Consider the following 27,445-nt stretch of genomic DNA (forward strand, 5'->3'; position numbering starts at 1 on the left):
GGAAATCTTGACTAAAGTTTCATGAAATAGGAACATGCAGGCAGATTCACTATCAAAACTTTTCCAGTCTTCCACTTGACCACTTCTTAAATGACAACAGAATTTAATACTATTAGTACTTACTATAGTAAAGATAATTAAATTTGGAATATGGGCTTTACAAATTTGATGAAATATTCGAATAACGGATAATTTGCACAAATATACATAAAATAAAATAAAAAAGAATTGTATTCGTCCTCAACATATGGAGTTTCTGCGGTAAAACGTGAAGTTTATGTAACAAGAATTACTAAATTACCCCTAACTATTGGACAATTTACATTTCATATCCCGGAAAGCCACCGGAACATCTCACTGATCTCCTCTCCGGCGCGGTTCGCCTCCAGATCGTCGACCACGGCGGCGGCTACGACAGGCTCGCTCCGCCGGCTGCTGCCGGAGAAGAATCTTCCAGAGCTTCTCAACGACGCCGATGCCAGCCTGTCCATATAATCCCTCAGCCAATTCCTGCCGCTGGATACTTCCGCCGCGAGCGCCTCTCCCGGCGTAGGAATTCCGGCGGAGGAGTCCTTGTCCGCCGAATTGCAATCGGAAGCTCCTCTGCGATGAGTTACGGATCCTGCCGAGACCTCGTAGCCGTTATCGTCGACGACGTACTCGAATGAGCCTATGGAGTACGAGCGCCGCTCTCCTTCCGCCGCCTCGGGGGCGGCACCGCGGCTGATGCTTCCGATCTCAATCCGGAAACTGCCGCTGTTGCCGTTTCCGTCGCCGGAATTGATGCCGCGGTTCTGATTAAGGAGGATTTTATCGAGCAATTCGGAATCGGATGCGATCACGGCGGAGCGGCAGAGCGGGCACGTTTGATTGGATACGATCCACGCGTCGATGCAATCGGCGTGGAACGCGTGGCAGCAGATTGGCAGCAGGCGGAGCTGATCGTGCGGCTCGAATTTCGACAGACACACGGCGCAGTCGCCGCCGCCGGTGAGATTTCCGGTGACCGATCGGAACGTGAAGAGCGGGAGAGAATCGAGCAGATTGCTCGCCGGCGGCGCCGCCACGTGGCATTGCGGCTGGCTGGAGGAGTCTCGCCGCCGGACGACGACGTCGTCGTCGTCGGCGACGGAGTTTGTGTGATGGATGCGCTTCGAGAGGAGGCGGAGGAGGAGATAGATTGATGCCGAAATAACAAGGGCAGAGGCGATGATGATAATGATTAAGACTATGGACGACCACGAGACGTCGTCGGTTGAGGAGGAAGACGACGGAGATGACGTGTCCATATACGGCGGCGGAAGCTGCGGCATTTGCGTGATGACGGAGGCGCCGCCGTAGACGATGGTTGCGGGCGGCGGTGGAGCGGACATTTGGGGGATTTCGATCACAAGAGAGAGTTATTGATGGGGACGGAGGAGTCAAGGGTGTTTTTATTGAGGGTGAGGTGACACGTGAGAGTCGCACGTGTTGGGGTTTACACGACAAGCCAAAACTATCTGATTCAAAGAATTTAAGATACGTTCTTCCATTTTAAGTGATTTTTTCTTTATTCGAATATTTCATGTGTTTAAATACAATATCCAGTGAATGGGGTGTTATACTAACTCTACTAATGAGAATTTATTGGCTAAAATTAATGTGCAAAAATGGATTAAAATGTGACTGGTGCAAGTACAGAATTAAAGAGGGAGTAGATGAAATTAAATGAAATTTGTGTGCAAATAAAAACAGAAAAGAGATGGATCAGTGGGGTGGTGGTGGTGGAGTTATTAAAAGGCTTCTCTGTTTCAGGCCAATTAGTAAAGAGATTAAATTAAGTGAAATTTGAATGGTTCGGTTTTGGAGTTAATTCTTGGGTTTGGTTTAGCAATATGGTTTTGTTGAGGTGCTGATGTAATAAGGTGGATTCTTTTTTCGAAATTTGATGTAAACTGAAAATTTGAAACTAAATCCTATTAATGTACTAATACTCTCTAAAGATTATCCATGAATTTAGGTCTCAAATCCCCTGGAAATTTTAAAATTTATTATAATCGCTGCTTAATTTACTAGATATTGAATCATTTTGGTATATAGATGGGTGCGATCAAATTGTACATAGTAAATAATAATTTCAAATGATTGAATTTATAGAGCTAATGAATATAATTTCACATTTGTAGTGTATTTGGTTCATGAAATTCAATCTCACGATTTAATCATAGATGGATTATCATGGGATAATTAGTCATAGCTAACCCCTCATGACTAAAATAATCTTACAACTCAATCCTAGATTGTGTCTTGGTATAATTTTATCTAGGAAAACGAACACCACCAAAGTGTCGAGTTTGTCTAGTTTTCTTTGTCCCTCAAGCAGGAAAATTATACTCATATACTCTTTCTATCCCGCTTTAGGAGTCCCGATTGAGTCGGGCACATATTTTAAGAAAATGTTTGAACGTATAATAAATAAATGTTGAGCAGATGTTGGGACCCACTTTTAATTGAGTGTGTAATAAATAAATGATGTAGTGGATGCTGAGACACACTTTTAATACTTTTTTACTTACTTTGTATGCATTTTTTATTAGTTTATCCTAACCGAGACTCCTAAAGCGAGACACCCGAAATTGATCAATCGAGACTCCTAAAGCGGTACGGAGGGAGTAAATCATAGTTGGATGATATATTGTGAGTCTCCTGTAGTTGAGGAGTTGTGGTATTATTTGGATCATATTCGATATAAATAATTCGTTTGTATTTTTTTCATCAATCTTGTTATTCAAACACAAACACTAGAATTGCACCGGTTCGTACACCCAAAATCGAATTCCTAACTGAATTTATTAATAACATTAATTTAAATAAAATCTTAGGGGAAGAAAATCAAGTCAATGTCCTCGAAAATACAATTTAAAAGTTACTATTTTCCATTTCTGTAATTGAACGTCATGGTAAAAGAGAGGTCAAAGAGAGGCCGACCAATATCTAATCGTCCCTTTGTATACACGAAATAAAAATCTAACTAAATTTAGAGGTGTCTCATCATTTATATTTTGGATCCACCAAATACTACCAATTGAGGCGATTAAATTTGATAGCTTGTTATTCATTTCACATCCTTTTAATATATTGATTTATCGACTTATGTTTTGGTAGTAATCTAATTTTGTCTTTATTTTCTATCAACTTATAATTTATAATTTGATTTAGTAAAAATTATAGTTAAATCATATACGAAGCCTTAACACTGCAAAACAGCCCTACATCTTTTGCCGCTCCTCAATAAAGGTAAAATTCAGTGAGATATAAATTTAATCGAAAAAAGTACTAGTATTATATTTTTTTTTGTGATACATATTATACCGAATTTGCATTAAAATGATGCACCGGTTGATAGTTGATATTACAATGTAGATATAAGACATTACAGTCATAACTTATAAGTCAATTAGTTGAATTGACTCTAATTAATTCCCCCAAATTTGTGCATATTCAATTATTTAATTTTGTACTAGGTTCTGTATTTAACTATGTTATACTATAAAAATATGTGGATGCAGTTGTTTAATTAATTGTATTTGGTTCTGTATTTGAGTATAGTATATATAATATGTGGGTGCAGTTGTTAAATGCAAAACTTTATTTCTTTTGTGTGTGTACTAATCCATGGAAAAAGGTGGGCATACTTGCCTTGCTTAACGAATACAGATCAATTGCTTTCATCAAATTTGTTCCACTGTTATTTCTTTTATTTTTCATTTTTTCGTTTGAGCTATGCCGATTTGGGGAATTTATAACGTGTCGTATGACATAGAAAAAAAACACATGTCCATATACTGTTTATTTAATTTATTTTAATAAAAAAAGGTCGATTTACTACTAAAAAAATACAATTGATAATTCTTGAAAATCAGGTGGCAACTTGATTAACAAAAGAATACAAATAGATAAGTGATACTTATCACATATGGTCTTATCGAAAGAATTACCAAAGGAGTACCAACGGCGTCAACCGTCGGTAATGGCTTGTTCCCCGATGTCAATATATGTCGCAAGCCCCCTATCAGAATACTGACGGATTATGTATGTCGGTAATCCCGACCGTGCAAATTGACTTACTTTTTAAATATACCATGATATGTAAGTAGATGTGGTGCGTGTGTTATATTGTTAACTAATTCTTAAATTGCTAATTACAAAAAAATGTCAATATTACTCTCAATTAATAAAAAGTTAGTTATAACTATTTCTCAAAGAATATATCAAAACTTTAAATGAGTATAAATATCTCAATTTAAATTATTTTTTACACAACATATATCAAATTAAAGATAATTTTATAAGGATTCTGACGAGATCTCACTTGCATATGTTCCGGTTTCAAAATTTGACATTTTTTTTAATTTTCGTATTTTTCAACTAACAGTTTTATATCAATATAGCTATATTCGATATAATACATATAAAATGACAATGCTAAATTGTATTGACATACTCTATGAATCTTATTGATATGTTTAATAAACTATGTTGACATTTTGATCTAAAATCCTAATTTTGATAGTTTTCTAATCTTTTTGAATTTAAATAATAATAAAATGAAATTACAAATAACAATTTATAGACCACTAGATCTCTACATATCTTATGGTTTTATATTAGTTGTAATTAGCAATTAAATGATGAGTTAGCTATTGATCACTTCCTTTCCTTGTAACCTCTATAAATGTAACCTCTAAATAAATTTAAAATTGAGATAAAGTACGATAATTCATCCTATTAGAATTCGAATATGTTGGATGCCCAACAATACCACACAAATTAAAAGTGAATTCCTAATTCAGTCCATAGAGAATAATCAAAATATCTTTTCCTTAATGGCTAATCTAATGTAGACCTTTTTTTATGGATGAGTCAATCTAGAAAGCCCATGATATATATTTTTGCAGAATAAGTAATTGAGAAGCTAAGTGCAAAACTAGAGTACAAAAGTTTAGGAAGTTTGACTTGGTTGGGCAACTTTGGCTTTTGGAAAGTAAGATTCATATAATATATTGAAGGTTGCATAATTGCACCATTATATATCCTAAAAGTTATCTAAATTATATGCCAAAAAAATCATACTAATCAAAATCTTTGATCCTTTGCTCAAAATTTGAGCCATTGTTTTGTGCAATAATTGTTTATGCCACATGTGAACCTTGTTGTCGGCTGTCCAAGTAATCTAAAAGGCAACAACATTTTCACTTATTTATTTTTGACATAGCTAAACCACACAAGGAATGTACACAACATTTTCAAAACATAATTACACGATGTCATTATGTCTAATGTTGTTTCATTCACGTATTTTAAATCGGCTGCCACATCAACGAGTAATTCATCAAAAAATGGTAGAATGAGATCATTGCAAAAATTTTATCTTTCGTTTTCAATTTTTCAGATTTGAAAGAAATGTAGAACGTACAAAAGGACATTCTTTCGTAATTTATTTGGCAATTTGGCCAAAATTATATTAAGTGCAACCGGCAACCCCCAATTTAATAAATTTGGTAGGAAATAAAAAGTGCACCAATTAGTTAGAAAGATATTAATTGAAGAGTGTAATTACCCGTGCACGCCGGCGCAGTAGTTAACTCCCTATATAATATTTCACCCTCCCTCTCATCACCTCTTCAATTATGTAAAAATAATTATACTCATGATATGTAGGTAGAATATTAATAATAATTTATTTCATGATAACCTATTCATTATTTCTCAAGTGTTCATTGCAACATAACCCACTAAAAAGCACATATTTGTTTACTTCTAGTTTTAATGTTATGCTATCATGTGCAACTCTTTTTATTTGTTTATGTGTTTCATATTTAATGCCAAGATGTTTACTATCTAATGAACTTGTCTAAGTCGCTAAAATTGTCGGTTGAAGTTAATGTTAAAGTACTAATGATACAGAGTAAATGTACAACTCTGGTTGATTTTTAAACTATTTTTGTTTGAGGTGTAGTTTAATTTTGAACTATGGTCTACGGATAATATTACTACACTAATATTTCGTATGATAAATTTACAATTAGAAATAACTTAAAAATTTAGTATTTGCAATGCATCTTATTTTTTAGTCTTACATACTTCGTGGATAGGAAAGAACATTCCGAACTATGCTAAACTAAAATTGTTTATTATATTTCTAAGAAAAGTATTTATTCTAATTTCTAAGCAATTAGATAGAAAAGATGTTTTTATAGGAAGTATAATTAGGAAAAGAAAAGAATATTAAAAGCTTAGGAATCTAAAAATGTTGTTTGCATAATTAAAAGATTCATCAACATATAATTGACTACTTAAAGTCATGATGATACTTATTTGATTGAATCATTCATTTCAAAATGAGTATTTTCTATGAATCATTGACTAATTAGAACGAGTTATGTTTTCATGCGCTCTATTAAATCTGCGAATAGAGAATTTTATATTTGAAAAGAATATATGTACATATATTTTGAAATCATCAATGTCATGAGTAATGATTATGATAAATTAAGTTATTTTAGTACTTGCATCAATATGCACACTAGGAAACATATTGCAGTTTTGTACTAGTATATTATTATATGAAAAAAATCCACTAACATAAGCATGCTATGTAATAATATTGCTTCTGTAACAAGCCTAGCATGCTATGAGACCTGCATGCTATGTAATAATTAAAAATTGTATTAACATTTTATTAGATATATAAATATAATAAAGATAAATTATAAATAAAAACAACATACTGACCCTGTAGAATAATATCTTAAATATAACATTTTTGGATCTCTACTTCAAATAGAATATATAATATCTTAGATATAATTTCATTATTGTCTAAACAAACAAAAAATAGAATTAATATAACGAATCCAAACGTATTCAATTATTCATTTCCTTGCTGAAATTTTGAAATAATTTAATTTTAGCATCTACTGAAGCCATTGTCCAGCCCATTTAATTGGAAGCCCAAATCAAGCCCATTTTAATCCACTAACAAAAATAACATATCTGCATCTTCTCCTTCCCGTTGAGTAACAGATTTCTCTCTACCATTCCCAAGTCTTCTCCTTCGCCGCCGGCACCTGCGCATTCTTGTAAATTTTCAGTATTCTCGTGGATGACTGTAACAGGGACTCATTTATTAGGGATTTCCGAGCAACAATGCTGTCGAGGACAACGCTGATTGCGTCCACTTTCTCTCTCTACTTCCCACATAAACCCATCCGCCGTAGTTTTCCCCTTGCTGCTCCTACTCTCCGCCGCCTTCTCTCCCTACCCTCTCTCAAGCTTCTGCCACGTTTTTCGACTCTGAGCCCGCTCTGCTCTACCTCCGCCGCCGCCACAACTATTGAGCCCTGCTACTTATCGTGTTCATTGCCGGAAAAGAAGCCTCTCAAAGTAGCTGTACTTCTCAGCGGCGGCGTAGACAGCAGCGTCGCTCTCCGCCTACTCCACGCGGCTGGCCATTCCTGCACCGCCTTCTACCTCAAGATCTGGTTCCAAGTTTGTTTTCTCCATTTCTATCATTTTTAATTGTATAGTCAATTGATTATGCCCTTGCTAACATCCAATTGTCAGTTATTCGTGGTTAATTGCTGTTAAATTCTTATGTTTTTCTCATTTAAGCTCAGTTTGTATGGTTTTCAAACATGAATTGAGGGAATGGATTGCCTTAACTTGATACCAATTTACCAGTTAGGGTGTACAAGAGGAGTATGGTGATAAAGTAGCTGCAATTGTATGATTTCTTCATATTTTGATGCCTGATAAATTTATTGCAATCTAGTTATCTGATTAATAATTACCTCGAGTCAAAATCAACTATATGCAGGTCGATATAAGTTAATAAAAGAGTCATTTCTCTAGAAAGCTTGATTTTGATATGAGGCAACTCATAACTTTAAAACTCAGAATCAAGCTTCTACCTATGTATAGTTATAAAACGATTTAAGCCTGAAGCTGTTATTTTTCTGGTTTACGCCCTACGTTCCGTTGCCCTTGGGGAAACTTTATCCTTTTTCGATTTTCTGTAACTAGGCCATACCTCGGCTATTTTTTATAGGTTAGTCATGCTTGTGAAAGTGTATCCAATCCATGCAGGCTTCTGTTTATTGAGAATAATTGTCTAAAGTTCACTATTTTAGTTCCTTTGTGCCTTTGTGTGACCTATATACATTACCTATTTGTCATGCTTTTAAAACAAAATGTCAGTTCTACTTATTGTGAGATATTATCTTTATTATAGGAAGACTTTGAGAACTTCTGGTCTGAGTGCCCATGGGAAGAAGATTTGAGATATGCAAAAGCCGTTTGTGATCAGGTTATGTTCCTGTATTTATGAATGATGTGATCTAATATGTTTGCCATAGTATGTTTATTAAACCTTCCGATTTTGTTCATTTTTGATATTATGAGAATGAGAAATACATACAGCCAGAAAAACTAATTTAAAGATGCATTAAAACCAGTGATAATTTTTCTGTTCACACAGTGGTGTATGTTGGACTATATAATGGAAATGGTAAAGCATTCTTAAGTCAGCTCCTGACACTTCCTTGTGGCAAATGCGTTTCTACTGGCACAAGGCACAGGGGGTGCTATCATTTTATGAATATGATCATCTTCCCCGCATAGCTGGATGAATCACATGTTTGTTTAATGCAATAGAGGTCTTTTGTCAAATCCAGGTTGTTGTTATCTTTAATGTTGATATTATTAATTGTAGTGTATGTTTTATTGCAGGTTGATGTACCTCTGGAAGTTGTCCATTTGACAGATGAATACTGGAATAATGTGGTGAATATTTTGTATTTTCTTTTTCTTGTTCAGGACTTCAGCTTTCTTCAGCTTTTACTAGCAATGCCAATATGCCAATCCCAACATCCACCAATCAGTCAGATAATCCCTTAGTTCCGATAGTGAAGTTGTATGCTCCTGGTTCTGGACTTCACTTTTTAGTTCTACACCTATTTCTTCACATATCACTACCAGCAACCAGCATCTTTAAGAATCCATGTGCTTTCATTTTTTTTTGGTTTCTGAGCTAAATTATCTTTCGCATGTGCGCATTTTATAGGGGAATTATTTTTTGGACTGAAGAATCTTAGACGCGGACCAATATTGCCCGAGTTTATATACTTTTCCCTTATGTCCTTAAGGTTTTGTTATGTGTAGGTGTAATTAATAGGCATACACTGGAGAATACCAGATACTGTATCTCCACCACCCTTTTCCAAGTCTTCATAGGCAATCATAAATTAGTGGGTCCTGCTTTGTCCTGATTTTTTCTATACTTCGTACTTAAGTGTAGTCCGCTAGCTCCTCCATAACTCATTTTATAAAATAATAAACCTAAAGTTTAGATGAAGAAAGGGAATAATGTATGAAGTTTAATCTTCAGGTTTCCTACATAATAGATGAGTATCGATACGGCCGGACTCCAAACCCAGATGTCCTCTGTAATACAAGAATAAAATTCGGTATGCTTGCAAAATATCCTTATTCACGTTCCTTATGCTTGTTATAATGCTATTATAGTTTATAAATGGTTTTGTTGTAGGTGCATTCGTGGATGCCATAAGTGGTATGGCATTTGATTACATTGCCTCTGGACATTATGCAATGGTTGTTCACCCAAATAGTGATAATAAAGATGAGCCGTCTGCTTTGAGATTGTCAAAAGATATGGTAAATTGAGTGGTAAAACATGTGTTTACCTTTTAGTTCATTATGATTTGAAAGTAGCTGGTATCAGCTTCTTACTGTTGTTTAGGTAGTCAGTAGTCTCACAATCTACCTAACTTATGTTTCAGGTTAAGGATCAAACATACTTTCTTTCACACCTTTCACAGTCACAGCTTAAAGGACTTATCTTCCCTCTTGGATGCATTGAAAAGGTCTGGTTGGAATTTTATGTGGCCATATCAAGATATGCGTGTGCTATTTTGTTTTCTCTAGAAGCTGTTTTATGATTCCAAAATAGATTTCTATGGATTATTTTTCTCTATATTTCAACAATATTTTTTTCCGATATTACTTAACTACTTACATTGATCCTTTAGGAAGAAGTGCGCCAGCTTGCCAAAATATTTGGATTACCCAACCGGGACAGAAAGGATTCACAAGGAATATGCTTTCTAGGAAAGGTAGTTTTGCCGTCATTGCAGATATCTATGAAGATCATGCATGCACATTAAGTTTGTTGTCGAACAACTTGATATTTGCTGGAGATTTATGAATCACTAGCTGTTTAGCCATCTGGCTTGCCTACACGCCTATGTGTTGTTATGAACCTTTTATCGTCCTTCAAAATTCTGCATTATAAATATTCCTGTGTGCTTGGCCACAGATTAAGTTTAGCGAATTTGTTGCTAGACACATTGGAGAGGAGGAAGGTTTGATACTAGAAGCTGAGACCGGAGATTTCCTCGGGAATCACCGAGGCTTTTGGTTCTATACAATTGGCCAACGTCAAGGGTTACGTCTTCCTGGTGGACCTTGGTAAGAAATCTCCTTAAGTTCTGACTGTTGGCTCATGCTTGATACAAACTTCTTTACTTACTGCCCCTAGTTTCTTAAATGCCGCTCTTTCTCATTTCAAATACACTAGTAAGATTCGTGATTTTTTAATTACTTGATCACAGGTACGTTGTGGAAAAAGATGTAGAAAATAATGTAGTATTTGTATCAAGAAACTATTTTTCAGTTGACAAAAGAAGACGCCAATTTCGAGTTGGGTCCTTGAGATTTTTTAGCGGTTCTCCTCCAAGGATCACTCAACTTCAGTGCAAGGTATTTACATATGTTGAAATCCCCTCACATAGGAATTCGAGATCGAGTATCTCACTTTAAATTGAGTATCCCTTTCCCATAGTTTCCTGCTAGGGTTGGAAATACTATATGTTACATCCATGTAGTTGAGTCCTTGGGTTTCCAAAATAGTAACAAAAGAAGTACTTCGAATGATTGCTATTTCACTCGGAAGAAGTGAGATAGTTGAGCCCTTTTTGTGGCCGGTATCAACTACTACATGCATATTCGTTCAACCTTAAGACAGGCTAGCGTAATAATCAGTGGATGTGAAACCCTTTTCAGGTTAGACATGGGCCTAAATTATACAATTGTGATTTGGCTATACAAGTTGATGAAGACGACGACCATGAAATTGGAGTTGTGAAATTGTACGAAGATGATCAAGGTCTGGCAGCTGGGCAGTTTGCTGCCTTCTACCAAGAGTCGAGCTGTATTGGATCTGGTGTGATTTTGGAGTCATGGGACGATCAAGGCTTTCCCGTTTGTGGTAAGGCTCTAGAGATTGCAAAAATGAAAGATAAGTCGAAGCTGGGGAAGCCAGTTAAGATAAAAGTTGTAGAACAGAGTAAGCAAGAGGAGGAAGCTATTCTTCATCAGTGAAACAATGATTTTTGAAGGTGTTGTAGATCATTGTAGTGGTTACGTATATTATTCGAATGTGTTCCCAAAATAAGATATATAGCTTAAATTTTATCTTAGGAGTATGGAAGTATATAAGGTACAGAGAGTCGATCGAAATTATTTATATGTAGACCTTGTTTTTATGTATAGACATAAACTATTGGAGTTTTTATGTATAGACATAATCTATTTCCAATATTACTACTTTTTTGTGTTTCTTGTATACTCGACTTAAATTTAGTTCAAAATTTTTAAATATACTCCATTTTTCAAGGGTAACTTAAATTTAGTTCAAGTTTTTTAAATATATTCCATTTTTCGGGGGTAATTATATCCATGTTTATACAAAAATCAATGTATTTAGTGGGGCCTTTTAATTCCATTTGTCAAAGAATCACTAGTGGAACATACCATGTTATATTGCCATATGGTATGCTTTGACCATCGAATATATTCTCCGTTATCAGATCAATATGATCAATTTTATGATTGGCCAAGTTGGGTAATTATTGAAATAAATACGTTGCTTTAGAAATAAAAATAGAATAGGAAAGTTATCAAGCGAAATAATCTTTAGTTATAAATGAATATACGAATAAGAAATGTTATGTATAATTAGGAACGAAAATTATGCTACAAAGTGCATATGTTCTCGAAATAGTAGCGGAATAGTAGTTCTGCAGTAACATAGCAAAAATAAAAATAAAGTTTTGATTTTTGACCTATATTATGCACATGGTACATAGATTTTTAGTTTTACAATTATATCAGTCTCACTAAGAATCTAAAAAGATTTTGCACCAAAAGTAAATGTTTAGCAGCATATAAACACATATCTACATCACGTTGTTTTCAAACAATAGTAATCAACTTTAGATATCGATCGCATGAAAGATGAAGCAATATATTTCGATGAAATTTCTAGCTTTTCCTGCTTATCCTATGTTTTCTCATTCCAAGTTCGAATTTTTATATAATATCAATATTTTTTTGTTAGATAATCATAATTTAATACATTAATCTTTTATTTTTGTAGATGAAAGTATCGTGTGTTGAAGCATGAACTTGCTTAGCTTCCTATGTAAATCCGTTATGTGGGACACAGAGAGTCAAAGCATGCACAGAATGTGTGAGATATCGTAAGTTGAGTTAGTTCTATTCGATGCAACAAAAGTACCATTTCATACAAATGTGTTTGCGGGTTCGAGTGTCCACCCTAGTTGATTTCACTAATTGGCTTGTATTTTCTCGTTTTCAATCTGTTGAGAAAAATAAATTATAGTAGATAAGAAGTACTACTACTTTTATTATTAATGTAATATAGTACTATTAAATTCGTGTTGTCCTCAAAGATTTTTTTTGTAGAAGATGGAGGGAGTATGATGTTATTTACGATATATGATTTTGGTTGACATTTGAAAGTATCATGTAAATAAGAGCTATGCACAATGTCAATATCTTTATTAACTAAAGTATTAAAGCAAATCGATAGTTTAATATATCATCCGTCTCCGAAAAATAATTCCATTTTTTTCATTTTGAGATATCCATAAAAAATTGTCACGACTAAAAATGGAAAGTTTTTCTCAAACTATTAACACTATTCTAGCCACATTTTCATTTCACTTTCGTACTTTATCCATATTTTCTACTTCTGTTTTATATTTTATTCATTTTTTTTAATTCTCTTTTATTTATTCATTGTTCATTAAAAGCGACCATCCATGAGACAGGCTATTTTTGACAGATGAAGGGGTAATTAATATGCAATTTAAAATTGATATACAAACCTACCATTTGACATAAATTTATATATTAATTGACAAATTACCCATTTGGTAATAGTCAAAGATCGAGAAAAATCAAATATTATTTAAGAAAACAATTAAATAAGGAGTAATAAATAAGTATGTTATATATACCTCGTGAAATTGTTGGAAACTAAAATTTCAGTAATTATGATATAATAATAATAATAAAAAAATACTTACATAAAATTGCTTACATGTTTTCATATCAATATGATCACTATTTATGATTGGCCAAGTTGAAGTCTATACGCTGCTTTAGAAAAAAATTTTGAGTATCAAGCAAAATATTCTTTCGTAAATAAATGAATATACAATAAGGAATACTATTATTAGGGATGAGCATTCGGGTTTCGGTTCGATTTTTTGCCTAAATCGAACCAAAATCGAAAAACCGAATTTAGTTCAAAACCCAAAATGAAGCGAACCCGAAAAACCGAAACCGAACTTCAAAAACCGAAATTAATATACATATATATAATAAAATATTATATAGAATATATTAAAAGAATATATATTATATAATATAATATATTAAATTAATAGAATATATATATGAGAGCATTAAGCTCCTATTGCCTATAGTGTTATGTTCCAACATAATATTAACCATTAGATTAAGATTTTGGACGGATTATATTTGTAGGAGATGTGATAGTCTGTGTTACATTACTAGGTCGATTTGGTACATTATAGGGGTAGAATTGGAATCACACACAAATGGCAATCAGTTTTAAAACTGCATGTCCATGATTTTAGGGGGATTTATTAAGTGATGATACACCTTCCCCATTATATGAAAATTAAATCAATCTCATTCTCCTCATTCCGCTTCACCCTCGCTTCTCCTCCGAAAAAACCCTAACCACCTCTTTGAAGTCGGAAAAGCTCCAATCAACACTGATTCAATCCCCGACGACGACTCTCAGTAGTTCGCATACTGATTTTCTTCATCTCAACGCGTGTTGACGATCGACCATACATCATCTTACAATCGCTTACTCCTTGGTCAGTAATAAGTTAATTTTCGGTCAACTTGTAGTCGATTCAACATTGAGGAAACTGATTTTAGTTGGCTAGTTGCGGGGAAATTTTTTTATTTTGGTTTTAGTAATTCTTTGATGAATCCATTTAGTTTGATTTTAATTGAATGAGTTGTTATTGAGATCCAATTTTGTCAAAATTGAATCTTGATACAGTTAATGTGGTCATTTGCTGTGCATAGTTGTGTGTTTCTATGAAATTGAGAATCAATTTACAAACTCATACATCATTACTGTACTAAAATAAAGAGGAAGAGAATTCTAAAAAATGGTGACGAGAGCCAAGAGCCAAAACACAGGGAATCGAATGTTTTGTTACTACATTATTCTGTGTTATGGTATGATCTGTTACATTTGTAAATTTTTTGAGTTACATTTTCTGCTCTATTTGGTCATCCGTATCTTCTTTCAAACGGCATATGCACATTATTTAACCCAATATTTACATTACTTTATATTGATGTGCTACATTATTTTGTGTTATGGTATGATCGATTACATTTTTTTTATTTTTTATGTACATTATTTACTCAAATTTTTACATTATTCACTACGGATGTGCTACATTATTGTGTGTTATATAATGTTGTGTTACATTAATACACTTTTTTACTTACATTACCGGCTTCATAAGATTACTGTAAATATGCATACATTAGGCATTTACACATTGTTTGATCAAATATTTACATTATTTCGCACTGATGTGTTACATTATTAGTATTTGTTATTGGTAGTAATGTTAATTTATATTAACCAGTAATGTAACATTTTGGCTAATCAATGTATCTGTTTATGAATAGGTACAAAGAGGTCTCGAGTTGAATTCGATGACAGTGAGGAATCCGTTTGTAATAGATTTCCTTTGTTTGGGTTTGTTGTAATATGATAGAAAACAAATAATGCTTTTGAAATTATTAAACCTAGATTTTGGGGATGCAAAAGAGTTGTGATGTACATTTTACATCAAAATAGTGTAACATTTATCTATCAAATAATGTACATTTACGATCTAATAATGTGGACAGAGAGGATCCCAACATTACAGTACTTGATGTAAAGCATATACATTATTATTGAACATACATATATTGGTGCCCCAATATTTTGATAATGTAAATATACTTCGAAGTAATGTAAATCTTTAGTAATCAGTAATGTAGAATCCTAATAATATCATGCGTTAATATTATAATGTAGACAACACATGAAATAATGTAAGAGACATATACATTAAACCTCTATATTTGTACATTATATTCAGTATGAATTCAACGAACACTAAGTCAAATACGAACTTTGATGTTTGGGTTGGTACTATGGCCTAACCCAAGGGGATTGGAACTAAGTTCGGGCAATTGGGGTCCCATATGAGAAGTTGAGAGTACTATTGTCACGACCGCATTTTCTAAGGATAGAAAACGCGGTTGATCGCGACTAGGGGAGGATTAAAGAAGCGGGGAAAGAAATAAGGGGAAAATAAAATCAAGCATTGGTTGCGATACATGACTAACCAAGTGCTGATACATAGAAGAAAAGATACTCGATCATGAAAACTCGAGTAATTGTTTGTAAAGAAATTTTAAAATATCAGAGTTTTGAACAACATAGACTTGAGTCTTTTAAGATGCACAACGGAAGCAAATGAACGCGGTTCCATGTATGAAGACATGAACCTCTGAGAGTCAAAATCTGACTGAATTAAATGTCTTGTCTCAATAGCACTTCCTCCACCACTTCGCTGCTCAACCTGCACATTTAAAAATATATGCAGGGCTGAGTACAAAAGTACTCAGTGAACACATTGCCGAAAATTACACATATACATTTGAAAATATTGTCAAGCCATCATCACAGTAACACCCAGGGGTTTTATTTAAAAGACCTGAGCTTACTAAAAATATTCACATTGGGTTGCAGCCCCTTTTTCCAGTACTTAGCCATATCTGCTCACATTGTGCCGTAGAGATGGTGTTCTCCCACGGTCACCTTACATTCGTGTGCCGGGAAGGTGGCCACCTTCCTCGGTCACCTGCTCTGCCCAACATGTCAGAGGTAGCTTGTGCCAGGAAGGTGGCCACCTTCCACGGTCACCTGCTCTGCCGTTCACGGTCAGAGGTAGCTTGTGTACACTAGTCCGAGCGGGGACACCACCCTCACTGGGACCCGAATTCGACTTATATCATCATTCATAATTCACTTGGCCGTAGCCAACAGATAGGCATCATACACAAAACATTTATGGCATAACAACATCATTAAAATCACGAACATGTGTTCTTGTTTTCATAAAATACGATTTGTATTTTAGTATAAGAAAGCTCACCTTGTTCGCTTAAAACTCTTTAACTTGAATTTTCCTGACTCCACCCTTGACTCACGGAGATAGCCTTTTGAAAACAAACAACGTACTAATAAGACTCGATAAATTCACATACTTATAGGAATGCATGCCCTACTTTATTTCTTTTATCATTTGTTCACCGTTAGAAAATTTTAGAAACTTGCATATTAATTAAATTGGGAAAAATTAATTAATAGCACTTCTTTATTAAACTTAATTATTTCTGTGACTTGAGAACGTCGTCTCCCTCTTTCTTTCCATTTCCTTAGCGGCCGCCCGAGGCGTCGCGGGGCGATGCCGGTCGGCCACTTACGCCCATAATTCCTTCGTTGGCTCCTCGTATTTCCTTCCACGATATCGAAATAAAACCCCAAAATTTATTTAGGCGCATATCTGAATTATCGCAACTATTTCCATTTGTTAAGAAAAATTATATATTCCGGACTTGGGATAAATTATTCATACTTCAAAATTATTTCGAGATTTAATTAAATAATTCCCCACGATTTAAATTATCAGCCTAAGCATTTATTTTAAACTGACCCAAATTAATTAAGAGGTGATCAGCCCGAAAGAAGTTTCAGTTTATTGATCATATGTTTTGTCTATGGTTATCACTACTCTCTCTAATTGATATGTGATATAATATTGTAGTTGAAACATGCACTAGTCGTGCTTTTCAATGTCATAATGTGGGGATGCTATGTAAATAGCATGAAGTTTCCGTCGGCTTTACAAGCTACAATGACAAACTTTGCTACAACCTTTCTAACTTTGGGATGTCTGGATATAGGCCAAAATCAATTTCCTCTAAATAAAATAAGAAGGCCCAAGAAAAATGGCCCACCAAACAATACTCTATTCTCCACTATCGGTATCTTCTCCTCCCTATTTTCTCTTTTCTCCTTTCTCCCAACTTCCCCAAATTGAGAAATCCTTCCTCCCTCGTCTCTCTCTCTCTCTCGACAAAATTGAAGAAATTCTCAATCCGGCGTCGCCTGCTCCGATTCCGCCAGCCACCGCCGCCATCTCCAATACTCCTTCGACTCTATCTCAGATTACAACAATCCATTCGATTTTTCCAAACGCCCAATTCAAGAATTCGTCGTGGCTCGCCGGCGGTCAGCCTGTTCGTCCTCCGATTTAGATAGCAACGGACCTAGCCGTGCGTCGCCGTCGCTGCTGTGAAATCGCCGTCGCGGTGGAGAGATTCTGCCGCTGATCCGCCGGGAAGAGCTGCTGTCGGGGCACGTCCACCGCCGTCTGCGGTCGCCACGGGTCTGCTCGTTGTTCGTACAGCCCCGAAACGACACCGCGCAGCCCCGAAACCAACCCGAACCACTCCGCAAGTAAAGTTCCTACGTTGATTTCGTGAAATTAAAGTTCGATTCTTTGATTCGGTTTTGTTTTGGTTACTAGATTATTGGATTGGTTACAGAGTTATGAGATGCACAAAATTGAGGCTATTGTAGAGGAATTGAGGTACCTTTGGAGAGGAGAAACACGCACCGACGGGACCCCGGATTTCCGACGAGATGGTGGCGAATCCGCCAGAGGAGAAAGGACGCCGCCTCTGAATTCTTCGAATTGAGAATCGGTGGAAAAAGAAGTTAGTAGGGAAAGAGCTCGTAGCCGGAGGAGCAGTAGATGGCGGTCTTGGGGGAGTCCATCTTCTTCCCAACATTACGTGTATTTGTGTGTGTTTAGAAAGAGAGTGGCGAGATGTTCATAGAGAATTCTAGAGGGAGAGATATTTAGTGTGTGTATGTGTGTGGCGGTGTAGAAGTGGGAGTTGAAAGTGTGTAGATGGTTCCCGTAAATGGGAGAGAAATGGATAAAAATCTCATTCAATTTTCCAATTTCTTTTTTCTATTTCCTTAAATCACTCTTTTTTTTCTTTTCTTTCTTTATGTAGGGAACATGAGTGATACATCGGGCTTCCTTGGAAAGATACTACAACCATCGAATTGGTTATTTGGCACTCGCACATTTCTCCCCAATTGATTTAGATTAGGATTCGATAAATTGGTATCATAAGACTTTTTCGAACTTCCGATGGATATGCCGGACATTAACAACTTTTATTTTGGATTTATTCTGTAGATATTCATCGAAAATAATTGCTAAATAACGCACAAAAGTTATAAGTTGCCTTGTCTAGATTCTCCTCACTTGACGTAAGATTCTTTAAAACTTTAGTGTTGCCTTGAAAAATCTCAATATCAGCTGCACCGTGCTTTTATTTGATCTCGTAAAAAAAACCCCTTATAAAATTCTGGGTTGTTACAACTATACCCTAACCCAATGGATAATTGAACCCTAAGGAATGGCTCTAACTCCCTTCCCTTAGAGAACGTTGTGTTACTGAGTCGGTATTACACCCTAGCCCCATGGACTGCTAAATCCTTGGAGAATGGGTTTAGCTTCCGACCATTAACGAACAAATAAAAATTTACCGTACTTATTAAAAGACATATACGAATGTAATATTATTATTATTAATCAAAATAATTATTTTATTAATAGTATTAATAAAATCGTTCTCAAATTATTCACCGACAAACTTAATTCGTCAATAATAATAATAATAATAATATTGATAAAATCATTCTTAAATTGTTCACCGGTAAACTTAATTATAAAAATTCAAAAACGAATTTTGATGATGGATTGCTAAATTAAACAAAGTATGTAGTATATCTCAAAAATTAATATTTGCTACGCTTTCAATTTCAGCGATTTACGTGCTATTTAATTATAATGTGCTATAAAAATTTAATTGTAGAAAGACGTAGTTTAGATTAAGATAATTAATTAAGGAAATCAAATCATGGGAGCCTTGAATTTAGGAACAATATATAGCGTAAATAATGGAAGGAAACTGGCTTAATTTCTCATACCAAATCTGCCATTTTTGAATTAAAATAATAATTTTATTAATAAAAGGAGCATGTATCTCGGCCATCAATCATTAGATCTTGTGATGTAACCGTTAAATTAATGTCACGTGTCATCTAATAATGTAGATTGTGTAGTCTAATAATGTAGCTCGGCTAATAATGTTACGTATTTTAGTCTAATAATGTAGATTGTGTAGTCTAATAATGTAGCTCGACTAATAATGTAACGCTTTTAGTGTAATAATGTAGGTCAGATATTATTATCACAACCATACAATCTAAGGATCTAAGGGCTGAGATTTGCTTTGATTTTTTACAAGATTTCACTTATTGACCATAATGCATCCCTAATATTATATTTAAAATATAATTCAATTTTTCGGTTTTTTATTTCACCCAAACTGAACCGAACAGAAAAACCAAAAGTTTTATATTTTTAAAACTGAACCGAACCGAAAAACCAAACCGAATTTGAAAATTTCCATTTGGTTCGGTTCGGATATTCGGTTTTCAATTTTTTGCTCACCCCTAACTATTATTGTACTGATTAGGAATGAAAATAATGCTACACAAGGACATTAGTTTCGACCTAAATTATGTTCCCAAAATATTAGCTAATTATTCCGTACGACGAAAAATAAAGTGTTGATTTTCTACCTAAATTATGCACATGGTATATCGATTCATAATTTTGGTATTATAGACTCATAATTTTATGATTACATAAATTTCACGAAAAATTAAAAGATTTAGTTACCAAACTTAATTTTTGTAATATTACGTAGCCAAAAATATGGTGTAGATTTTTTACCTAAATTATGCATATAATATATATAGATTCATGATTTTGTGATTACATCAATCTCACCAAAAATCTAAAAATTTAGCTCCAAAAATAATTTTTTAGGCTCTATATAAACACAAACTAACATTACACTATTTTCAGACAATAGCAACCAAGTTTAGATATCGATTGCATAAATGAAGATGCAACGATGTATTTCTCTGAAATTTCTTTTCCTGGTTATTTTATGCTTTCTCATTCCAGGTTTGATTTTATACACTACTAATATCAAAATATTTTTTTATTAACAATCTTAATTTTAATATTAATCTTACATTTTTGTAGATGAAAGAGGATTAGTATTGCATGCTACTTGCACAGATTCTTTTGAAAGTCCTTCATGTAGCCAACAAGGAATTGCAGTATGTTCAAATTGTTTGAAATATCCCAAGTTGAATTCTATTCGATGTGACACAAGCACTATTCCATACAAATGTGTTTGTGGGTTTGAGTGTCCATCCTAGTTGAATTCAATATTCATATGAAATATGGTCATGTTATCTTTTGAGAGCGTTATCCTAATTGGTTTTAGTTAACTTATTTGTTCTCTTTTTCAATGTTGAGAAAAATCAACTACGAAGAATGAAATCATTGTTTTATGTTGAAATATGACAAGGTCAAGTTATCTTTTGATCCGTAATCCAAGCAAAAACATATAAAAAATGATTTTGTCAATAAAAATTTATTGACAAAATCCCTTTAAATTTATGAACCTTATATAATGCAAAATAAAAATCGCACATATGGATAGAAGTTAATTTTTAAACAAAAAGTTTTCAAAATTTCACAGACCAAGACTTCAGATCCTCGCAACTAAACAAAGCTTTAAAAAAGCCATCATTTCTTCAGTGTTAAGAGCTCATAGCCTTTCCTTACAAATGTCAGTATAACAAATTATTATTCAACATTATTTTCCTAAGAATATTATTAATAGGGAGAAAAATAAGCATGTATATTTAACCTCAAATTAGTAGCGTCTGTATTGCATATAGTTATAATAATTAAAATAATACTTACATAGAATTTTTTACTCATTTCCATGAGAAAATATTCAGTAGTCTAGGCATACTACGTGGCAATGTTGCCATAATATGTCCCATTAATAATTTTATGACAAATGAAATTAAAAAGGTCCCGCTTCATTTTCTTATTAAATTAGATATTATTATCAAATTTGGAAACTGTCCAAAAATTTAGAAGTTGCAATATTTAATATAATGAATGAATGCATATAATATATTTACATCTTTTGTTACCATATTTAGTCCACTATAAACTACTATGAATTATTTCTTCATTTTATATTATCAATAAGAAGACTAAATGTGCAATGGTAAAATAAGAGTGCATGAATGCAAGTGTATTAACATTCATAATTTCGACAGTTAATGTATGCCACTGAATTTTATGTATATTATATGTCAAGTTTAAAGTTTCTGAAAAATTTTATTTTTGAAAAATTTCGTGATATTAAATGCCAATATACCTTTGTAACCTTTTACTTTAGGGCATTATTATAATTTGGGCATAAGATGCAATTCTTCATAGAAGTGCCACTCAAGACTCAACTGTCGAGAAATGAACGGCTTATTTAAACTACTATAATTACAGGGAGTGATAATTTTCAAAAAAACATTTACAATATCAATTATATCAATACCTACCATGGCTTCTTAATCACAATGCAATGTGGGTAAATCCCACTTTACAAATAAAACTTTAAAACTACAAAAATAAAATTAAATATATATTGAACAAAAGTCTAGTGCAAAAAAAAATCAAAATATTCAATATGAATATCCATGTTTATATAAATACGAAAACATAATACTTTTATTATATAATGATAATTGAAATAGATATACTCTTCTCGTTTCCTTCTCTCCCGACTCTCCATCGTGACTCTGTATCTTCCGATATTCATCCATCCTTCCTCCGCTGAAGAATTATTTAAAGCTTGAAGCTTCACGCCAATTGCGGTAAGAACCTCTTGTTTTTCTTGAATTGAGCCAGGTGCGAGAATTATATGCTTAGTTAAACATTAAATTGAATCGAAAGAATAAATTAGTAGAAGTTTTTCTTGAATTGAGCGTAATTGAATCTATGTAATGCTCAAACTCGTCTGCTGCTAGAATTTGTTTTGAATATATGTCTCGATTTGGGGGTATTTAATTTGGGGCTTCTCCGATATTATGAGCTCGAATTGGGATTAGGTAATGTGTCTGCAAGAGTTGATGACTGTAAAATTAAGCAAGAGTTCTAATTGTGACTTGAATTTATGAAGTAATTGGTTTTTTGCAGAGATCTTGCTGAAGAAGTCAGTCTTTTGCCCAACACCTCAAATTTGCCGATTTTCCTGAAATGGGGAAGAATGAATTCCTAACCCCGAAGGCTATCGCGAACCGGATCAAGGCGAAAGGTCTGCAGAAGCTGCGATGGTATTGCCAGATGTGCCAAAAACAATGCCGCGACGAGAACGGATTCAAGTGCCATTGTATGAGTGAGTCCCACCAGCGCCAGATGCAGGTCTTCGGCCAGAACCCCACCCGAATCATCAGTGGATACTCCGAGGAATTCGAGAGCATGTTCCTCGAGCACATGAAGCGGAGCCACCGCTTCAGCCGCATCGCCGCCACCGTCGTCTACAACGAGTACATCTCTGACCGCAACCACGTCCACATGAATTCCACCAAGTGGGCGACGCTGACGGAGTTCATCAAGTATTTGGGGAAGGCCGGCAAGTTGAAGGTGGAAGAGACCCCCAAAGGCTGGTTCATCACCTACATCGATAACGATTCCGAGACTCTGTTCAAGGAGAGGATGAAGAATAAACGCCTTAAGGCGGATATGGTGGAGGAGGAGAAGATGGAGAGGGAGATTCAGAAGCAAATTGAGCGAGCTGGGCAGATGGTTGGGAGTGACAAGGGTGGTGACGAAGGACTTGCTAAATCGAGAATGTTGGAGAAGACTGATGAGGAGGGTGGAGCAAAGATCAAGTTAAGCTTGGGGCAGTCGAAAAAGAACCCGGAGATGAATGGGAAACGGGGGGATAATACTAGGTTGTTGTTTGATGAGGTCGAGCCAGAGAGTAGTAGTGGGAAGCGGAAAAGAGAAGGCGAGGGTTCGAGTAAGAATGCATCAGTTTTGGATGAGATGATGAAAGAGGAGGAGAAAGCTAAGGAAAGGATCAATAGAAAGGACTATTGGGTTTGCCCAGGGATTGTTGTGAAGGTTATGAGTAAAGCTTTGGTGGATAAGGGGTACTACAAGCAGAAGGGCGTCGTGCTCAAGGTGATTGATAAATACTGTGGGGAGATTGAGATGCTTGAGAATAAGCATGTATTGAGGGTTGATCAGGAGGAGTTAGAGACGGTGCTTCCTCAGATAGGTGGTCTTGTCAAGATAGTGAATGGGGCGTATCGCGGTCAGATTGCAAGGTTACTGTCAATCGATACTGATAGATTTTGTGCCAAGGTGCAGATTGAGAAGGGAGTATATGATGGAAGAGTTCTCAAGGCTGTTGAGTATGAAGATATTTGCAAACTAGCTTAGTGGCATATGGATCTTGGGAGTTTTTAATGTATTGCTCAGTGGTTGGTTTTGAATTGATCATCTGATCTAATTGTATCCAGGTTGAATGTGGTCTTCTATGTTACTGTTATACTTCCCTTTATGATGTTGATGTCTTTAATTTTTCTGTATGAATTAGCAATCTCATTTCCTTTGGAAGTTTTCAGCAGTGAGTTATGAGATGCTTTCTTTGTATTAGACTTGCATGATTTATACCTTAATAGTTCTGATTGATATCTTGATGGTGTTGCTTGATAACTTGATATGCCTTGAAAAGGTGAGTCGCAAGTTAACAAGTCTGAGAATCTTATAATGATCAAGAAAGTTGTAATTAGATAACAACTTCACAAGCTTATCAGCCATTAAGGCCTAAACTCAAACCCATCCCTTAATGATGATACTAGTTTCTTTCTGTTGCATACTACCACAATGGCTTCACCATAAACTTTGAATTGCTATTCATTTAAATCTTGCTTGTTGAAAGCTCCTATGTTGCCTTCTGAGTCCTATTGCTGATGATTTCAGCCTCCGACACAAACTACGTGATATGTTGTATTTGCAGCACCAAATCCAAGTGTCTCAATCGGAACACAAGAACAAAGGGGAGTTCATCCTTGTTCACCCTGGACAGGTTTCTAGAATGGATGTGATCACAGGTTAGTGCTACAGATGCATGTTGGTATATGCCACTATTTTAAAAGTACAGTGGAGTACATTTTTGTCAACTCAGGTATTTAAGATGGTTACATTCCTTATATGCCTGCTAAGGTGTTAAATACTCTTCATTTCTTTTGTTGCACAACTCTTATTTCATAGGAGTATGATCATGTTTCAGTAGTTCAAGCCACTATATATTTGTTGAATCAAAGTGTTGTTGATGAACATATCATTATCTATGTAGAATGGAACTTAAGATGCATGCATGTACTCTTCTGCATAATCCATAAAGCACGAATGTCTTCTCTCCTCATGTACTTCTTGCTAAATAAGTTCTCTCTCTATGAATATTTTTTGCCTCTGCATTTTATAACTGGAATTTTAAATGTAGAGATTATGAACTGTAATGCTACAAATGTTCAATTCTTTCCCCAAGAACGCGAAATTGAATACACACTTGGAGATTCTTTGTATATCCCTTCAATCCATTACATTTGAGGGTGTACTTTTGCGAGTTTGTAGTAAAAAAAATTGACCTACACTTGGCCCCTTTTCTTTTCTCAGTGTAGCCTCCATGTTTGAAAAGGTAACAAATTGACTGTACCATTTCGAATATTTCTGATGTATTTTCATTTGTGAACTAGTTTCTATCAATTGGTTTCGGACCTATAGAGGCGTTGATGGGATTCATTGTTTTTTACATGGCTTGGTTGTGATTCAGAACCATCAAGTATTCATTTCAATGTGTTGCCATCATTTCTCTCCACTTATCTCTCCATTTTCTCAGCCATTTGCTGTTTATTTTTGAGAGTAATGAAAGGGGACGAACCTTGAAATCAATTGATAGGAGTACTCAATTAGTTTTCACCTTTAACTTTTACACATTCATTGCACTCGATCAATTTTAGACCAACCCTCATCTTCTGCCTTTATCATTCACTTTTTCTGCAACCACAATGCCCCATTTAGTGTCTGTTTAGTGCCATGGTAAATTTTTGTTTTGTCATTCTGGGATTAGTTGATAGGAGTAATATTTACACAAAAGTAGTGTTCATATGGATGGAGAATGAAGAACATATATAACATGTAAAATATTTGGTAAGCTTTCAATTTATAGTTAATCCATGTATTAGTATTTAGTAGTATCAATTACTGAAACACCTGGCAGTCTTTTGTTAGGAGCAGTAGATTGTAAAAATACCTACCCAAGTTTGGATGCAACCAGAGTGAATATTGCTTAGCACAGTGGTAATGGAATTGATGCTTGATGTTGATATATTATATTTTGCTATGTGGCATGACATTTTTTCTTTCCATTCTTGATGAGCTAATTAAGAAACAAGGTTTTGGAATTACTGCTTTGTCTCACTGCCTATTTCCCCAGCAGGTGGATGCTACACATAAATAGTGGTTGACAATTTGACATTTATTTGTATGATGCAAAATGATGAAATATTTTAGAATCTGCAAACTCTAAACAATCGCATTTCCTCTTGTCCAAATTTTGCCTTGGCATGATCATATGTTTTCTCCACGTTGCTCTGACGATTTAACATTCATTTGTCTGTCTGCCTTGCTCACTTCGTGGTAGCACCTGGCGTGGCAGGGGAAGATAGGTATGCTACCTGGAAACGTAGCATTAATATCGGAGCTGAAATCTGCATCAACATACACAAGGCCGATCAAGTGATGAAGTACTTCATTAGCAGTGGATTTGCGTTTGTCCATTCAAATTCTACTTTTGTAATCTTAGCTGTGGAGACTGTCGTGGTGGAGACGGTCTTGCTAAAGCCCAGATTGTGCTGGACGTTCTAACTTCTATCGATTCTCGTCTCTCGTTTCAGTCCATTATTTACTGATTCTCCCAGACTAAGCAGTTTTCTGATCAAGTTTTGTTTTAGCTCTGAATTCTGTTTAAGGTTACTAATAACTTACCAATGCCTCTTTGTAAATTCTATATAGGCAAAATAATTGTACAATCTTTGTTTCATTTTGAATATGTTATGCAATTATTACTTATTAGTATCAACCAATCTGTGGAAAAGGAAAAGGGTAAAAGTGAAGATGACTAGCACTGCTTGTTGATTTGAGGAAATGGAATTAGTGAATTACTGGGTTTTGTTTTGATGGATTTCTTTTTCCATATACCTAAAAGGTGTTTTTCTTTTCTGTGATTGGTTGGTGAAAAAGTTTGGCCTCAAGAAAAGGAAATTGGCCAAACAAAATTTAATAAACAAATATAAAGAATTATATAAAGTATTCAACGTCTACTTTAGAATAGTGACTTGTTTGCATTCTTTTAACAAAATCGGTGCTAATTGGTTAGATATTACCGATATTCCCATCATAGTAATATAACTATTAAAATTCATACATAATATTAGGTTAGATCCATGAGAGATTCATCCCACCATCTATACTCAAAAATTAATTTTATGTTTCCCTTAACAAAATATTACTTTGATTGTGTGTTTAATTCTCTGACAGATTCGTCATTAAGCATGAGTATGGAGAAAATATCGGTTCATGACCTTTTGATCAACTCAACCTATAAACTAATTAATTAGTACTAATCCCTACTTATCTCCATTAATATTTCAATTATCAATGCATATTAAACGAATACTTTAAAGTTTATATAAAAAGATAGAAGGCTGTAAATCATCAGCCACAAATTAATTGTTTTAATAAAATAATTGAAGTTGATGACATAGGTTTCAATTTAACAAACCCTCAAATGGGCACATGACAACATGATCATGACTCAATTCCAGCTCCTTAGCATCCTAATTAAATCATATTATATTTGTTGTTATGAT

At 34.6% G+C, this 27,445-nt stretch overlaps 3 protein-coding genes and 2 long non-coding RNA genes across 11 annotated transcripts; 3 read left to right on the forward strand and 2 right to left on the reverse strand.

Moving 5' to 3' along the window:
* Positions 1-208: 208 nt before the first annotated feature.
* On the reverse strand, positions 209-1,381 carry LOC121773923 (E3 ubiquitin-protein ligase ATL4-like). Its single transcript, XM_042170840.1, has one exon. The coding sequence runs from the start codon at positions 1,371-1,373 to the stop codon at positions 327-329; it is 1,047 nt and encodes a 348-aa protein (XP_042026774.1). The 5' UTR covers positions 1,374-1,381; the 3' UTR covers positions 209-326.
* Positions 1,382-7,045: 5,664 nt separating this feature from the next.
* On the forward strand, positions 7,046-11,683 carry LOC121773580 (tRNA-specific 2-thiouridylase MnmA-like). The gene is made up of 10 exons (XM_042170469.1): positions 7,046-7,530; positions 8,273-8,347; positions 8,770-8,823; positions 9,428-9,506; positions 9,587-9,714; positions 9,840-9,923; positions 10,089-10,172; positions 10,376-10,527; positions 10,671-10,818; positions 11,122-11,683. The coding sequence occupies exons 1-10, from the start codon at positions 7,189-7,191 to the stop codon at positions 11,437-11,439; spliced, it is 1,464 nt and encodes a 487-aa protein (XP_042026403.1). The 5' UTR covers positions 7,046-7,188; the 3' UTR covers positions 11,440-11,683.
* Positions 11,684-17,306: 5,623 nt separating this feature from the next.
* On the reverse strand, positions 17,307-18,279 carry LOC121775063. Its single transcript, XR_006045091.1, has 2 exons — positions 18,142-18,279; positions 17,307-18,013 (listed from the first exon to the last, which is right to left on the reverse strand). It is a non-coding gene; the product is annotated as an uncharacterized LOC121775063 (long non-coding RNA).
* LOC121775064 lies at positions 17,863-18,514 on the forward strand. The gene is made up of 2 exons (XR_006045092.1): positions 17,863-18,004; positions 18,094-18,514. It is a non-coding gene; the product is annotated as an uncharacterized LOC121775064 (long non-coding RNA).
* Positions 18,515-22,243: 3,729 nt separating this feature from the next.
* LOC121775347 (KIN17-like protein) lies at positions 22,244-26,659 on the forward strand. Of its 7 annotated transcripts, none has more exons than XR_006045118.1 (4): positions 22,244-22,378; positions 22,701-24,031; positions 24,495-25,874; positions 26,218-26,659. XR_006045118.1 is itself a non-coding variant. In XM_042172426.1 (2 exons), the coding sequence occupies exon 2, from the start codon at positions 22,761-22,763 to the stop codon at positions 23,949-23,951; it is 1,191 nt and encodes a 396-aa protein (XP_042028360.1). In that variant the 5' UTR covers positions 22,244-22,378; positions 22,701-22,760; the 3' UTR covers positions 23,952-24,167. The 7 variants fall into 7 exon arrangements, 1 of the variants encoding a protein (XP_042028360.1); XR_006045119.1 differs by having other exon boundaries at positions 26,233-26,659; XR_006045117.1 differs by having other exon boundaries at positions 24,495-25,724; positions 25,795-26,659.
* The last annotated feature ends 786 nt before the right edge of the window (positions 26,660-27,445 follow it).

This window comes from Salvia splendens, chromosome 17 (assembly GCF_004379255.2).
Source record: "Salvia splendens isolate huo1 chromosome 17, SspV2, whole genome shotgun sequence".
In the NCBI taxonomy this organism is placed as follows: Eukaryota; Viridiplantae; Streptophyta; class Magnoliopsida; order Lamiales; family Lamiaceae; genus Salvia; species Salvia splendens.

What these genes read in the sequence shown, in the direction of transcription:
- LOC121773923 (XM_042170840.1), bottom strand. Translation starts at nt 1,373, where the DNA reads ATGTCCGCTCCACCGCCGCCCGCAACCATCGTCTACGGCGGCGCCTCC.
- LOC121773580 (XM_042170469.1), top strand. Translation starts at nt 7,189, where the DNA reads ATGCTGTCGAGGACAACGCTGATTGCGTCCACTTTCTCTCTCTACTTC. An exon ending in TGAGATTGTCAAAAGATATG is followed by an intron (nt 9,715 to 9,839) that starts GTAAATTGAGTG and finishes CTTATGTTTCAG; the next exon opens with GTTAAGGATCAAACATACTT. An exon ending in CGTCTTCCTGGTGGACCTTG is followed by an intron (nt 10,528 to 10,670) that starts GTAAGAAATCTC and finishes ACTTGATCACAG; the next exon opens with GTACGTTGTGGAAAAAGATG.
- LOC121775347 (XM_042172426.1), top strand. Translation starts at nt 22,761, where the DNA reads ATGGGGAAGAATGAATTCCTAACCCCGAAGGCTATCGCGAACCGGATC.